Consider the following 16,922-nt stretch of genomic DNA (forward strand, 5'->3'; position numbering starts at 1 on the left):
CCCAGTCTCCAGTAGAATAAGAGTGGCCAAGTTAGTAAGCTCTGTCCCATGAAATACAAGCAGAAATGTCATGTGTAAATTTCAGAAAGCATCCTTTTCTTTCCTCTTCTTGCTAACTGGAACACAGACATTCTCAAGCTCAGCAGCCACTTGGAACATGTAGGGGAACCACATGTCAAGAATGGTAAAATGACAAGAAGGAAGTCTCCATCTCACGTGTTTATAGAATTGCTGTGTCTTCCTTGGACTTCTTAAGACTCAGGATTTGTTTATAGGAGAGAGAAATAAACGGTCTTTTCTAAGCGACTCTGAGTTTGGATTTTTTTTTTTTTTCAATATTTTGGTTGCTTGTTTTGAAACTTGCAGCCAAACCTAATGTTAGTAGTTTGGTCCATTATCTTCTTTAGAAATCCTTCCAGGGGTGCCTGCATGGTTTAGTGGGTTAAGTGTCTGCCTTAGGCTCAGGTCATGATCTCAGGGTCCTGGGATTGAGCCCCACATTGCATTGGCTCTCTGCTCAGCAGGGGGCCTGCTCCCCCCCCACCCTGCCTGACTCTCTGCCTACTTGTGATCTCTCCCTCTGTCAAATAAATAAAATCTTAAAAAAAAAAAAAAAAAAGAGAGAGAGAGAGAGAAGTCCTTCCAAATCCCTAAGACTGGGGTGAAAGCTCGTCTTTTTCTCCTATATACTCCGTGTAAACATGTTAGAAAACTTACTCCATTTTATTATAATCATCTTTCTTACATACAACATTCTTTGAAGGCAGAAACATGTCTTATTTATATGTCATTCATGCTTACCCCTGAACTCTACCTGGGATAGTGTATGTGCACGTAGTATATCCTCAATAAATATTTAATTGAACAGTACTGGGTTAATGGTTAATGACCGGAACTAAAGTTCCTAATAGAGTATCATGGAATTAGTTGTACCCTACAAAATTTGGCTTCAACCATCGCCAAAGACAAGGGAAGCTAGGGCAAAAATGAAATATTGGGACTTCATTAAGATCAAAAGCTTCTGCACAGCAAAGGAAACAGTTAACAAAACCAAAAGACAACTGACAGAATGGGAAAAGATATTTGCAAACAACATATCTGATAAAGGGCTAGTATCCAAAATCTATAAAGAACTTATCAAACTCAACACCCAAAGAACAAATAATCCAATCAAGAAATGGGCAGAGGACATGAACAGACATTTTTGCAAAGAAGACATCCAGATGGCCAACAGGCACATGAAAAAGTGCTCCACATCACTCAGCAGCAGGGAAATACAAAGCAAAACCACAATAAGATACCACCTCACACCAGTCAGAATGGCTAAAATTAACAAGTCAGGGAATGACAGATACTGGCGAGGATGTGGAGAAGGGGGAACCCTCCTACACTGTTGGTGGGAATGCAAGCTGGTGCACCGCTCTGGAAAAAGAGCATAGAGGTTCCTCAAAAAGTTGAAAATAGAGCTACCCTATGACCCAGCAATCGCACTACTGGGTATTTACCCTAAAGATCCAAATGTAGTGATCTGAAGGGACACGTGCACCCGAATGTTTATAGCAGCAATGTCCACAATAGCCAAACTACAGAAAGAACCTAGATGTCCATCAACAGATGAATGGATAAAGAAGATGTGGGGTGTGTGTGTGTGTGTATATATATTTATATAGGAATACTATATTTATATAGGTGTATATATATATATATATATATATATATATATATATGAATACTATGCAGCTATCAAAAGAAATGAAATCTTGCCATTTGTGATGACTTGGATGGAACTAGAGGGTATTGTGTTCAGTGAAATAAGTTATTCAGAGAAAGACAATTATATGATCTCCCTGATATGAGGAACTTGAGAGGCAACGTGGGGGGTTTGGGGGGTAGGAAAGGAATAAATGAAACAAGATGGGATTGGGAGGGAGACAAACCATAAGAGACTCAATCTCACAAAACAAACAGGGTTATGGGGGGGGGAGGGGTGTAGGGAGAGGTTGGTGGGGTTATGGATGTTGGGGAAGGTCTGTGCTACGGTGAGTGCTTTGAAGTGTAAACCCGGCGATTCATTGACCTGTACCCCTGGGGCTAATAATACATTATATGTTAATAAAAAAAATTGGTTCAAGATCATGGGACACAGTACAGAGTGGATGCTCATAAAATATATGTGAAAAGGTTAGGTAAATACATACTGGCTTTCCTCCGCATGTTACTCAATGTAGATTTGCTTTGCTCAGAAGTAGTAGTGAATGATTTTTTTGTTACAGCTTTGGACATGATACTAATTTGTGCCAAGGAGCTTTTTTTAAAGATGCATACTATGGCCAATTAGGATCTTTGTTTTGATCTTTTTAGCATAAGTATATAAAACTAACTTAGAGCACAACTGATTGGCCATATGGAGAAAAAAATTGGTGCATCTAAAAACACATTCTGTTCTTTCCCTGTATTCTGTGCTTCAGGGGATGAACATTGTATTGCTCTTTACACTTATTTTAAAGGTAAAGCATTCAGCTTATCATATGGTTGACTTAATTTTATCTTTGGTTTATAATATGTCTTATATTTTATGAAAAATATATTTGTCTATGTCTTATACCATGACCAAACTATTGACCTGGATGAAATATATTTATAAAAAGTCATATAGACTGTGTTCTATAGATATTTTATTTCTTTTCTTTATAGGTTATTTCAGACTGTAAGTGCATCATTCCAGCAACAAAGCTAAAAGTCCAATTCCCAGTGGTCTTATCTACTCGACCTACTCATTCCCTGTTCTGAAACCTAGAGAAGACTGCTCCACAAGACTCCTCCATAAATTGCTGCAATGTCTGTATCTAATTTATCGTGGTAAGTGAATCTCCTCCTAACCTAATCTGAATGCATGCATTATCCTCAAGCCATATTTTGTGCGAAAGTTGTCCTGTCAGAACTGGAGCAGAAAAAGAACTTTAAAAGTCTGGTTTCCAGAAATTGGTGTCCTGGATTAAGGTAAGGAAAGCTACCTAGAATTTAAACTTTAGCTCTTTCAACACTGTGGTATCTGGGCACTCTGGAAAGGGTTCAAGCCTTTGGTGAATCCATAATTTCATAGGATGAGAGGTGACATCCTGTGCCTTTCTTTCCAGACATCCTACTGGAGAGATAAGTGGGAATTATACACTCATTCAGTGGTCCTAGCTACTGTTACAATCCCAGCTACAGGAATAACAGGCTGTAAGGGAAGCTGTAAGAATTGGATGGGTATTTTCTCATCATTACTTTCTTTAGACTTCCTCTTTCAGCAGATCTACCCAGACTATACTGAACAGAACTCTAATATGGAAGAGAAGTCTCCCTTGTAGATTCATATCTTTAAATAGCTGACATTCTGAATAATCCTTGACTTCCAGTTCATGTTTAAATGCTGTTTGTAATTTATAATAAGAAGTATGAAGATTTTTTTGACATATAATTAACAACTTTTCTATGGCAACCAAGAGCAATACTAGTGGGGACGAATTGGAAGCCATATTTTAGGACTTTGGATTTTTTTTTAATAAATATAAAGAGCTGAACATATGTAAATATACAAATATAAATATATAAATATGTAAATATAAGAAAGACCTGGTAATCTTGCCCATTTTCATTGGAGCCTATCCCATCCTTGTCTTTGGTTTGTGCTGGAAATATAGATAGCTTGAGAGACTGGTTTTTGCCGCTTAGCTCCATCTATTTATTTTTAGTTAAGTAAGAAATTTCTTTAGGGCAAAGGGTAAAATTATGTGTCTAGATGTAGAATAGGGTTTCCAAAGGACCCAGTTTTTATGGACTCCCTAAAATACATATCCTTGGATTCCCACTGGGCACAAAGGATCTCAGTTTGAAAAAAGAAAAAAAAAAGAAATGAATTAAAGATGCTAAAATATATTCTGTAAAAATAAAAAAAATTATTAAATATTACTGTAAAACATGTTATTAAAATAAAATCATTATTAAGATAAGAAAAAGAATTCCGTAGAATATGCGAACCCCTTCAGACCCAGAGAGAGATCAAGCATGAGCAGTGGGTGGGAGAGAAGCAGGCTTCCCGCTGAGCAGGGAGCCTTTGTGGGGCTGGATCCCAGAACCCTGGGATCATGACCTGAGCTGAAGGCAGACACTCAACCGACTGAGCCAACCAGGCCCCCCTTGGAAGATACTTTTTTAAAAAGGATTTTATTTATTTATTTGAGAGAGAGAGAGCACAAGCAGGGGATGGGGTGGGGAAGAGCAGAGGGAGAGGAAGAAGCAGACTTCCCAATGAGCAGGGAGCCCAACATGGGGCTTGATCCCAGGATCCCAGGATCATGATCGGAGCCAAAGACAGATGCTTAACCAGCTGAGCCATCCAGGTGCCCCCAAGCCCCTGGAAGATATTAAGGACACATTTATTTAAAGAAACTATACCCCTGGCAAATGCATGTGTTGGAGATGAATCTTGGAAAGTGGGCTGCATGCCAAGGAAGAAAGAAAAAGATGAAGGGGGGAGACAGGAAGGAGAATGAGGAGGAGGAGAATGGGGAGACGGGACAAACAAGAAGCAGGTGAGGGTGGAGGAAATTAAAACGCAGGTATGATTGTCATATCTTAAGACAGGGTGTGGGTGGCCTGGCTCCCAGAATCGGGACAGGGCAAACATTTGAACCTGTTGGTGGTATGTATCTCAGTTAACATCTGACTGGATGTGATACAATAGGTCGGTCAAAAGCCATCCTTTCAATGGGATGTTAGGGCCATTCAAAACACAGTAAACTCCACTAAGCCCAGTTGTCTAGCACAGCACTTAGAATTTAGTAGCTGTTCTATATATTGATGCTGTGCAGATGGGTGAAGAAATGTAAAATAGGTAAATCAAAGGCAGATTAATACTTTCATTCTAAAAATTTTTTTCGATGCTTACAGAATTCATATATGAAATTTGTTAGAATTCTTTCAGTCTTGCAGGTACAAATTTTACAGAAATAATTCATCCAGTTGTATCCTTAATTCTGGCCACAACTAACGTTCCCCATTAGATTTCCATGCAGAAAGCTCTTAATTTCTTTTACCAGTGTTACTGCATTATACAACAGTGTAGAGTTTGGCTGTAATGACATTAACTTGGTAAAATTATTATAGTCCGTGGTCTGGCTCTCTGTTGCGAAATTCAGAAACTAAGACATGAAAATACCGACATTGGAAAAGAAACTGGTTTGACAGATTATTAATTTAAAATAAGAGATATAACTTTTAACTGCAAGAAATGCTTGATTTGGCCCCACCAGTGCATTCTGTTAACTGTTGTGGAAAACTCCATAGGACTCTGAGTCGGAGGACTGGCTGATGGTCGCATAATCATCGCAGGGAGCGTTCCGTGCTTCCAGTGTTTAAGGAAATCCAGATAGGGACAGGGAACACCTGGCGGGATCTGTCTGTCGGTAAGGATGTATCTGCCAGATGCTCCCATCTGTTTCTCAGGGCGGCTTCTTCACGTCTGGGAATTCAAGTAACCCTGTCAGTCTTGATCTCTGTGAGTCTTTTGAGTTCCACTTTTGCCAGACTCCCCTCCGTTTGGCTATCTCATTAATGTTAGCAGAGTTTATTGTCAAAACCCACTGGACTCTGAACCGTTTGGTCTACTTACTATGACATTGTATTTTTCTAACCATATTCATGTGTTGATTTGAAAAAGTTGACTCTGAGGCTTACTGGAAAGGGGGCCCTACATAGAACTGAAGAATTTAGAAATTCATGTTAACAACTATCCAAGCAATCCTCCCAGCTTCTAAATACCTAGTATAGGAAAATTATCTTTTTTTTTACATATTAAAAGAAATTTCCTTGCTCTAGTAGTTATGGGTATGGTATTTGAAAAAAAAAGTGAAATAGCCTGGCCTTTTCATAGTGAATATCAAAAAGAAATACAATCTAGGAAATGCCCAAATTTCTAGGAAACTGAGCAGTGTGAATCAGGTAAGGAGACTGGTAAGAATTGATTATAAGAATCACATGGTAACATACAACAGATGTTTCATGAATCTTCCTGTTCAGTAAATAATTACCAGATGGAGGCAATGATTGACTTTGGTTGAGATAGAGACCAACGGATGTGCAGAATCATTGCAGACATCTGTGAACAGGTGACAGATTCCAGGCTATGATCTGAGGGAAAGAATTGTTGCTGGTAGCAGAGGTAATTAGCAGGAGACATGAGGAAGCAGAGAGAGTTGAAAAAGAGTGCTATTTCTATAGAACAAAGACGGAAATGGTATAATACCAAGGGGTACTTGAAAGGACTTTTAGTGCTTCTTCCCTGATGACCATCTTCAACCTGTGTTTTAATATTTTGATAAGATTATATGTAATATACATAATGCTTGTATATATAATGTATATGTGCATATTTATATAATGTTTGAAAAGATTCAATTTTTCTGACATGAAAGCTAAGTAAATATTACCAAGAGTGAACATTTATGTGGCATTTACCTTGTACCAGACACTTTTTTAGACACTTTGTGGTTTTTAACATACTTACCATACTCCACACAACCTTATTAGCAACGTAGTATTGCTATTCACATTTCCACAAGGGGAGAATTTAGACAACAAACTTCAGTAGGAAGTTGCCCAATACGACACAACCAGTAAGTGGCAGAGTTAGGCAATAGACGCAGCCAGCCAGTTGGTACCCCTAACCACCAAGCTACCCATATAAAATGAACACTATCTGGTAAAGCGAGACCCTTTCTGTGTGCATGTGGCTTCACGGTGAGTGCCCTTGTTCCCATTTTTTTTTTTTAAAGATTTTATTTATTTATTTGATAGACAGAGATCACAAGTAGGCAGAGAAGCAGGCAGAGAGAGAGAGGAGGAAGCAGGCTCCCCGCTGAGCAGAGAGCCTGATGTGGGGCTCGATCCCAGGACCCTAAGATCATGACCTGAGCCGAAGGCAGCGGCTTAACCCACTGAGCCACCCAGGCGCCCATTGTTCCCATTTTCAACCAGAATGCTTCCCTTAATTTCCTCAATTATAGATATCCTGGGGCTTCTCTTGGAAGGAAGTGAGTGTCTGGACCTGGGAACCCTGTCAGACATTGGAATAGTATTGAGGGTAGAGTGTGGAGGTAGTGGGTGAGCGCCTTCATTTCCTAGAGGAGGTGAAGAGCTTGTTGCCATCTGAAACTAAGGTGAACCTTCAACATTACATAAGGTGAGCTACCTAAAGGACGAAGTATGAATCTTAGTTCCACTTGTCATGTGACAGGCTAGAAATTGTCAGGTTTTCCTCATGATACAGAGGAAGCACAACAGAGAGATACCGGCGTTTTGCTGTAATTCAACTAAAATGACTCTTCCCGCTGTCCATCTCATAGAGACCCTCTGCTGCTAAGTCACGTACTTTCTCCTCCCCCTGGCCCTGTACACCCTCAGCTCGCATTTACTAGCGTCACCGTACTGCTGTCAGCCAGCGTTCAGAGGGGGAGCCTAATGGTGTCCTAACTGGTTTTGCCAGCTGCCATCTTCTTGACACCAAATCATTTTCGTTGTGATGCCTGGGCGCATTTCAGCTTTTGTTCACTGCGTCTTAAACACTCACACCTGAGAGAGGTGAAGGTCATTGAACTAGAGCCAGGGAAAAAGAAGACATTGGATGAATGAAAGTAAGAGGCCAAGTAACCAGTCACAGTCTATTGAGCGTCCGTAATATTCTGTGTCCTGGGCTCACTACAGGGATGCTATCTTAATGGGAAGTAATGACTCTTCTTATAGGAACTCATCTCTTAGCCAAGAAGACTAAGTAATCAAATAACTGACTTAATGTAGTAAGTGCTCTAAAAGGTACTTTCAGGGTGGGGTACCTCAGCGGCTCAGTCTGTTGAGCTGCCGACTCATGGTTTTGACTCCGGTCGTGATCTTGGGGTGGTGGAATCAAGCCCCGTGTCAGGCTCCATGCTCAGCGGGAAGTCTGCTCCAGGATTCTCTCTTTCCCTCTGCCCCTTCCCCCATGCTCTCTCCCTCTCTCTAAAACAAACAAATTAATCTTTAAAAGAAATATATAAAAATAAGTAAAAGGTATGTCCAGGATATTGGGGGAAACAAAATGGCTATTTGTTTCTCCTATAAGGGAAGAAATGGTTTATTATTCAGGAGTACAAATATGTCTCTTGTATTTACTTCTAAAAATAAAGGAATATGGCTAATTATGAAGAGTCAAACACTATCAAAAAAATGTAAAGCAGCAGTTAAAAAAAAAAAAAAAAGACCAAAATCTTACGATACGTAGAAAGCCACAGTTATAAATGCTGAGACATATTCTTTTCTACTTATACTCACAAAGTTTTGCCAAACTGAACTCAAGCCATGGATGGTGTTTTCCCATCTTCCATTGTCACTGTGTAATTTCTGTGGTCCTCTCTCTGATGGCTCTGGAGCAATAGAATCCTGTGTAAAGGCTGGGTCACACTCTGTGGGAGTAGCATTATTTATTTCACTCATTTGGATTGTACCTTTTCTAATTTTCACTTTTTGCTATTGTAAGTATTTCTCTTGTGAGGAGAATTAATGACTACTGGTGGGTCACAAGGTACTGTCATTCAGATCCCTGGTGAGGCCCTATGTTGTAGCTCTCTGGATTGCAGACATCAAGGCTAGGGAGAAAATAGGTGTTTCTGAGAAAGTGTCTTATCAACTCATCTTTTTTTTTTTTTTTACTTTAGGAAAGGACCTGTCTTGTACACTAGCTATTTTACCAGATTTAGTTCCTTATAAATACTGAAGATGTGCTAATCAAGGAAGTATTTACTTATAGCTGATTAATAGAATTTTATTAAAAGTCAACAAATCACTCATTCCATCATGGATGTCCATAGTTTGGAAATATAGTAAAGTCTGAGTTATGTAAGTTATTGATGTATTGACTAAATTTAGTGGTGGTAAATGATCTCTATTAAATATAATTATAGTATAAAATATTATTGTGAATGCTGGCAATTACAGTAATGCTAATAGGGGGTGAAAACTAATTTGACTTATCTTCTTTATCCAAAAGTAATAGTGTGTTAGAACTCTAGAAATGAGAAAGATGCAAAATTAGAAGTGTAGATACTTTTCTTTGTCAGAATATTCACATTATAATATTTTTATTTAAGTTCTTTAGTGAATAAAAGAAAAAGTGAATCCTCCTATACCATTCTTCGGCACCGGAATTTAGGAGGTATTTAGGAGGAAAACAAGATTCTGGAGAGACAGAAGCAGTCTGTTTATACCAAAGACAGGGGAAAAGTCAGAATCTTTTCTCAAAGGTTGCTTTAACCGTGATTCTGCAAAGTACTTTTCCTATTTACACTGTTAAGTGGCAGGCCCTCAGGGGCAACATTTGCAGTGGCAGAGGAGGTAGAGGCTTGATCTCTCTCTTTCTGAAGGGCTCAGAACTCACAGCGAGAGAAATATGGATAAGTAGAGAGATTGCAAAGGGCCATTTTTTACCCTGTGTTGTTTAGTAGAGGGTAAAAGGCAGAATTGTCAACAGTCTGTTATGGGGAGAGAGTGAGAGAGAGAAGTTTAGACATAAATATAAAGCTAGTGTTTCTAACTGAAAGATGAGGTTTTCTGAGCGATAGGAAGAACTTAGGTGGCGAAATACTGTGTTTTCCAGAATGTAAGTGCATGTTGAATGAATGACTGTTATATTAAGGGGCTGGAAAGAGAGAATGGGTTTGCAAGCCTTAAATTTAAGGATCCTCGTGTGAGGGGATGTTCAGCCGGTAAAGGAGCAGATCCAGAACACAGAAGAGTAATTGACTATAGGACAGTATGAAGAGCAGATGACTCAGGAGAAGGGGAAAGAATAAAATAGCCAAAAATGAAAATTCAAGAGGAATAAAAACATGTCTTCAAAATCACATAATACTTTAAGTGTGGTGATGAAAGTCAGTTTACCAAATTCTGAAAAATTTTAGTACATCTTTGTAGTCATAATATGCCTTTTCAAGTAGAAATCCCTTCATTATTAACACAATCCTATTTTGATTTGGGCTTGACACTTGAAGTAAGCACATTATATTTTTAGCATCCTTGCTCATATCTGGCTTTGAGCTATGTGCCTTTAGTAATGGCTTTTTAAAAATTAAACTTTTATAGGAAACCTTCTGGATATTTTTCTCCATGTAGCAACCTCAAATTATTTCTCCTTGAATAATCAGATAATTAGTAAGACAGAATATTTTATCACTGTTCTTAAACATTTGTGCCAACTAGACACAAATCACATTTTGAAGAAAATCGGTAAATTTTGGACAGCTTAGAGGAGTCTATTTTCTTGTAGAGTTAATGAATTTGGGTTTGCAGTTTCAATTCCCACAGAGACCAGTTAGTTCTACTCTCTTCTGTGGCCAGAGCCTACACCTGTAACCTTGACCAGCCCTCCTTCCCAGGCTTGCCACTGGTCACAAGTCATTAGAAACAGGTGATTGATTATCACTAATTCACAGTCTGTACTGGAAAAATGTATAAACACCAAAGTCAAGTACTCTTCAGGGATTGATGATGGACCGTAGCATTTTCCTTTTGAATGTCATCCAGGTCTATAAACTTGCTTTGAAATAGGTCTTTTCGTCATTCTCCGGGGGATTATAATATACTTTCTTATGAAAGAACTCCAATAAATGCTTAAAGCAATATTTCCTTCGACTGTAGAAGATTTAACATAAACCTGGGCAGTTCATTTCAACCCTTAAAGTCTAGAGTTACTAAACATTAGCCCTTTTTGGACTTGAATAATTAAGATAAAGGCCAGTGAATGGTCTACAAGATAATTCTAATTATTAAAAGTTATGTAGACTAAGGTATGATATTTTCAGCATGATCAAAATTATATTTGTAATCTTAAACATCATTTGCTGTTGGTGCATAAAATTTTCAGGGACCATTTCATCCTGGTATATATGTTCCCATTATCTTTTTTTGTTTGTTTGCTTATTGGGTTTTATTTTTTATTTGTTCTCAATTGGGTGGTCACTAAAAGGATTATATGTATTTATTTATACTTGGTTTTATGTTCTTTTTTTTAAAGAATAGGTTTATTATAAGTTTTATAGGACTTTAAAAGTAATTCCTATGCAGTTAAAGAGGTGGAGTAGTATAGTTTAGTTTTATCTAGACTAGCAGTACATTTTTATGTAAATTAGAAAATGTTTTCTTGCATTTATATTCATTCATGTCTTCATTCAGCACACACTTTTCAGCACCTACAATGTGTAGTTTGCAATGCTGTGGATAGGATAGAATGATGAATGCAATGGAAGTCCCTCCTTTCATTAAGCTTACATTCTAGGGTTGAAGACAGATATAAACAGATAAGCAAATACGTTTTAGAATACCAGAAAGTGATAAATTTATTTTGAAGAATAACCCAGCAGAATAAAAAGGGGAGTGGGGAAGTGGCCAAGAATGCTTCTTGAGCAGGGTGACATTTAAGCAGAGAGGAAATAAGCCATACAAGTCTCAGCAGAAAACCATTTCAGGCAGAAAAACAGGAAGGACAAAGGCTCTGAGACTGAAATGTACCTGCTGTGTTTGAGGAAACACCAAGGAAGCTGGTTTGATAGAAAGAACCAGTAGAAGGGAGAATGCCAGGACCTGAGCTTGTAGAGGTAGAGGGGGACATGTAGATCATTAGAAAGACAGGATTATATTCTAAATGCGATAGGAAACTTTGCCCTCACTGACCATTTTACAGGAGAAAATTTATCTAAAATGTAAATTTAGAGAAATTTAGTAATGGCAAGAATTGCATGTTGATCTTATTTCTTGATCTTATATCTGTTTCGAAAGGAGTTCTCTGTGATCTTCAAATTTTATGAAAACAATTCATACTGTATTCTTAATATAAACACTCAGCAGATGATTAATAGGAAAGAATGTACTGTAATACATTGTAATATTGAAAGAAAAAAAGTAAATGAGAAACCTTTTTCATTAATACAGCCTGTGTCTCATTATCATCCATTTAAAAAGATTCAACAAATCTGATACATCTGAATAATTAGGGACATGATATAAAGGATATTTTATCAATAGAAATATTCTATATTATGTTAAGGAGTTTTAGAGATCAGTGAACGTTTTTGTAAATTGTGGAAATTGAAAATATATTATCCATTATCCAACTTATAGTTCACTTATTTTTTTAAATCTCTCACCATCATAAACTTTAAGGCTAATTCCAATATATAAACATAAAAGTACATTAATCAGTGAAGTGTCTCCTCTACACTGTTGTTTAATGTGTGTGTAGTTTCAGTGAGGAACCAGATGACATAGAGTATCTGTCCAAGTGCTCACATGGGTGCTAGAGAGAACACTGCCATAACATTTCCATGTGTCCTTCCTTGGAAAAGAAATTCACCTTTATTCGAAGACTGTTACCTTTCTACACTTTTTGTGATAAAATATGGTTTGCTTTATGGCACTGATTATAGATAGAAGTTAGGTTATTTCTCTTTATATCTTCACCTGGCAAAATAAAAATTGGAAATACAACCTTGATCCCATTCCTCTTGTGTGTGTGTGTGTGTGTGTGTGTGTGTGTGAATTGCAAAATCAGAAAGTCTGGAACTTTCAGTGGACTGGGAATTTTTCAACTGGCTCTAATCCAAGATACTAATTGTCAGTGGTACATGATCCAGATCAGAGAAGGAATCATCCATGGATATCTGCCACCTCCCTTTGGACTGTGGAGTTGTGGATTTAGTGATTGAGAAAGCTTACAAATGACTTGATTACCTACAGTGGGATAAAATGGTCTCAGAAGCATATAATAATATTATTTTACTAGATGTGGGCAAGCCCTGTCTATGTAAGGAGGCGTGGCTAATCCCTCCTTCTTCCTGGAGGTGTCATTACCATATGTGGTCCAGGAATTCCCTCTATAGGGTTATAATGACTTCTCTCCTGCTATTTATTTTTAGTCATGTTTAACATTTATGCATTTTTTTCTCTTCTTAATAAGTACATGTTCTTTATCGGATAACATTACAGTTTTCCTCCTGGCGATTCAGCAAACTCATTTTTTGTTATGGGCAAAATTGGCTCATTGCTCAGTGCTGTTTGTTAAGGCTCCTCCTAAGTAATAAGACTATTTATATTTCATAAAAAGTAGCCTTGAGCCTTTGGATGTGTTTTGATTCCCCAGAATTTGGAAAGTCAAAATGCTCTCACATTCCCATTTGCAGAGGTCACGTCACTGATATTTGGTGAGATGAAACTATTAATTATAGATACCAAGTTGAACGGAAGTGAAGATTTTCCTTTCATCTCGGTCTGCTTAGATAAAATGGTGCTTGAATTTATAACGTCAGTGCTAAGTTAGTATTCAGAGCAGCGGGGACTGCAAACCCTCCCCTGCCGGAGCCAGTGCACCAGGGCTCCCTGCTGCTGCTGAGAGCTTGTGGTAGAAGGCTGAAGTTCTGAGACATTCACCATCTTTTCTGACTGATAAATTTCATGTAGGAGGGCTATTATTGTTCCAGATGGTTTTTCAGCTTTATGCACACTAGCTTCGCAGACTCCTGCTGTAATCGAAAATTGGTTTTATGCCAACATTTGACAAAGAAATTAGATGAAGTTAACTACTCTTTGGTTTTAGATAACTGATACAAAGTGCCTTCATGGCGATGACAGAAAAAGTTGAAATTCAAACTAAGTGGTGTCCTTGGGTGCATTCTCATTTAGACCTTTCCCCTGAGGTTTGTATAATATCATAAAATTGCATTCAGATACAGAATGTGCATAACATCAGGCTCACTGAAATTTTGATGATCCCCTTCAAATCCGTATTATTCTTTTAATTTTTTTTTCTTTTTCAAGTGTATTTAAATTCCAGTTAGTTAACATACAGGATAATATTAGTTTCAGGTATAGAGTTTAGTGCTTTATCACTTAAGTACAACACCCAGTGCTCCTTACGACAAGTGCTCCCCTCAATATCCATCACCCTCTTACCCCATCTACCACCCACCACCCCTCCAGCAACCTCTGTTTCTTCTCTACACTTAAGAGTCTCTAAGGTTTGCTACTGTCTCTCTTTTTCTTTTCAGTGTTTTTTGGGCAAACTGGCTAGATATTTGAAGTAACTGTAAGGATGATGATATGAAAGGATTTAAAAGGCATTTGCTTGCATGGTGAGAGCATTCATTATGTTTATTACTTTTAGGTTCTTACAAGCTGAGTAAGAGAAAGTCGTTTTCTTGAAGTGAGAATTTTCTTGATATCCCTCCATATTTTTTCCAAATTTGGCATTTGGAGAATAAAACAGACATATAAAATGCTTATTATATTTGGCAAGTTGTAAATATGGTCGATTGAAGGTAAGCATTGAGTTATAGCTGTTACCAGAAGATGTGTGATGAGATAAGTGAAACCTCAGCTTCCGAGTTAGAATGCGCCTTGACGGCCACCTGCTAAAACAGGGATGAGGTCATCCCACATGTTGTTGGCACCTGACACTCAAGGATGCTGTGCACTGATGAATGGCTGAATTCACCAGACCAGAGCACGTGGTCTGACTCTCCAGCCAGGCATTGTAATGGGGAGTGTATTTATAGAATAGGTGGGAAGATTTGGGTTAAAAAAACAAACAAACAAACAAAAAAAACCCCTACATGGTAACAGGAGATGAAGTGATTCAACTGTTATAGGGTTATTCTGTGTCTAAAGTATGCAGACATTTGTTACTGAACACTGAAGAGTTTTGTGGATATATCTTCAACTCTAAATTAGAGCTATGGCTCATTTGAGCTGAGGTAGGAACTTTTCTGTGTTTAAGAAAATAAAATAGCCCTGTTCCTATTCTGTACTATTGATTTTTTTACACTTTGGAGAAATTTCCTCAGGTCTGTGTTCTGAAATGTGCCCATTTTAACTGCTTCTGCCTTTTTTCATCATCATCAATTATTGGCTGTCATTGACAGGACATGTGCCTAAAATAATATTTTCTAGAGGGAAGCTGTGAGGTCACATAGGGCATTGGTTACAAAGCAGGGCTTCATGGACAAAGGCCAGTCAGTGGCAAAGCATCCCATTACAAAATAAAAGGAAAAAAGAAAAAGAGAAAAAGATAATATTGCTCTGATTTTGCTAAATTTCTTTCTTTAGCCTGAAATGATGAACTGCATGATTACTTGGTATTAGAATAGTCTTTCATGAGATGAAGGTGATAATAAATGATAATTATTATCCCCGATTGATAAAAGCAGAAGTGTTTAGCTCAAAAGTCTTCATTTTTTTTGAAGACTCCACTTTTAATTTTCATATTTATGGTTCTATAAAATTAAAGAGTCTGGGAACTACTTATCTAGTTTGATTAATTACCCAAACCATGAATTCCATCAACAGAAACCCCAACAAGTAGCCCCCAGCCTTTTCTGAAAACCCTTCCTATGAGTTCTTAGCCTCCATTATGATCTTGGGTTTCTCTGCTACAAATTTTTCTTTACATTGGATCTACGGTGACTTCTTTAGTTACTGCCTTCTTTTCATTTTACCCAAATCCATATGTGCTATGTCTAATATAACATTTTCCCAAACGTCTTCTGAAGACCACTGATTTCATGATATGTGTTAAAAGGTATCATGAGAAAAGGTGGGGGAGACCACAGTCAAGTTATTTGGGAAAGTGGTAGTTCAAACAGTAGATTATTTAATTTCGTTACTTTACAAATTCTTTATTGGGCTGAGTCATTCAATAAATATTTATTGAGCATCTACTACATGTCAGGCAGTGTTCTATATTCTGATCTATACAGGAGATATTTAAGAGAAAGATAAAATAATCTGGGTCTCCCAGATTTAGACTGTGGAATCTTTTTTTCTTTCTCGTAGTTGGTGTTATTTGGGGCAGCACTAAAATTATTGGATAAAATTTGTATCTTCTTCCCCTCATCTCCCTTTCTTTAAATTTTCTCAAATTAAACCTGTTGATTCCTTTAACCTTCAGTTCCATGATTTTCAGACCCTTCTACTCTACTCTGGACATGTCTTAGTTTCTCTTTGATTCTATTGAAAATCTGGCAATAACACAAATGTCAGGTTTGGTTTGTGTAGTATAGCATGGGATCCTTATGTTCTTTTTCTGGCTCTGTATTCCTATAAATGCAGGACAAATTCATTTTTGTTTTGTTTTTGTCAGTATTATCATGTGGTTATCAAATATGAGCTCAAATTCCATAATGAGCACATATCTATATCAAGCATCATCTTGTTAGAACCAGCCCATCAACCCTGTCTTGTTAAGATCTTTTTGGAAATTTGTTCATTGGACTTTCAAGAAAAGCTGCCCACTCAAGTCTATCTTAAGTAGGGACAGGTTATTGTAGGAATAACTCTAGAATAATGAGGACATGCATCTCAGTCACACAGGCAAGCTTTCTGTACTGCAGAAACAGCAGCCCAAGAAAGTGTCAGGGGAACATGAGACCCCTGTACCATTGGGTCACACAGAATTGAGAGTGTGGTTCAGGAACTGAAGGCTGATTAGAATGCTCTAGTGAATGTCGTCTCATTGCCTCCAGGAGCAAAACTTTATTGATCTCTTTTCCTGTTCTTTGGCATTAGTCTGATTTACTGATGCCTTTCTTTGGGGCCTTCCGATTCTATATCTGCTAGCCCTGCCGAGGTCTTGCCATATTTCAAGCTCAAGAGTTGGCCCATTTGGTACACTGCAGTCTTGTGCAATAGCTTTCTGTCTGTCAAGTGTCCTTCTACTATGCAGTTCTGATTTACTGTATTGCTCATAGCGCAGTTTTGATTTCTTAGTATAGCTCTCTTGGAGCTGATCAGGGGAAATTAATCATAAATAAAACCACAAGTAAACTAAATAGTAAGTAGTATAGACTACTGAATGGTTCTTA

The 16,922-nt window shown here is 37.8% G+C and overlaps 1 protein-coding gene across 6 annotated transcripts in view; it reads left to right on the forward strand.

The window, feature by feature from the left end:
• OXR1 (oxidation resistance 1) overlaps window positions 1-16,922 on the forward strand; it is a 441,010-nt gene that overhangs the window by 83,868 nt on the left and 340,220 nt on the right. For all 6 annotated transcript variants that reach the window (XM_004771324.3, XM_004771326.3, XM_045078042.1 and 3 more), the window contains one exon: window positions 2,695-2,859. In XM_004771324.3, coding sequence (XP_004771381.1) covers window positions 2,837-2,859 — 23 coding nt within the window. In that variant the 5' untranslated portion in view covers window positions 2,695-2,836. The remainder of the gene's footprint in view (window positions 1-2,694; window positions 2,860-16,922) is intronic.

This window comes from Mustela putorius, unplaced genomic scaffold (genome assembly GCF_011764305.1).
Source record: "Mustela putorius furo isolate JIRA1106 unplaced genomic scaffold, ASM1176430v1.1 tig00000228_pilon_pilon_pilon, whole genome shotgun sequence".
In the NCBI taxonomy this organism is placed as follows: domain Eukaryota; kingdom Metazoa; phylum Chordata; class Mammalia; order Carnivora; family Mustelidae; genus Mustela; species Mustela putorius.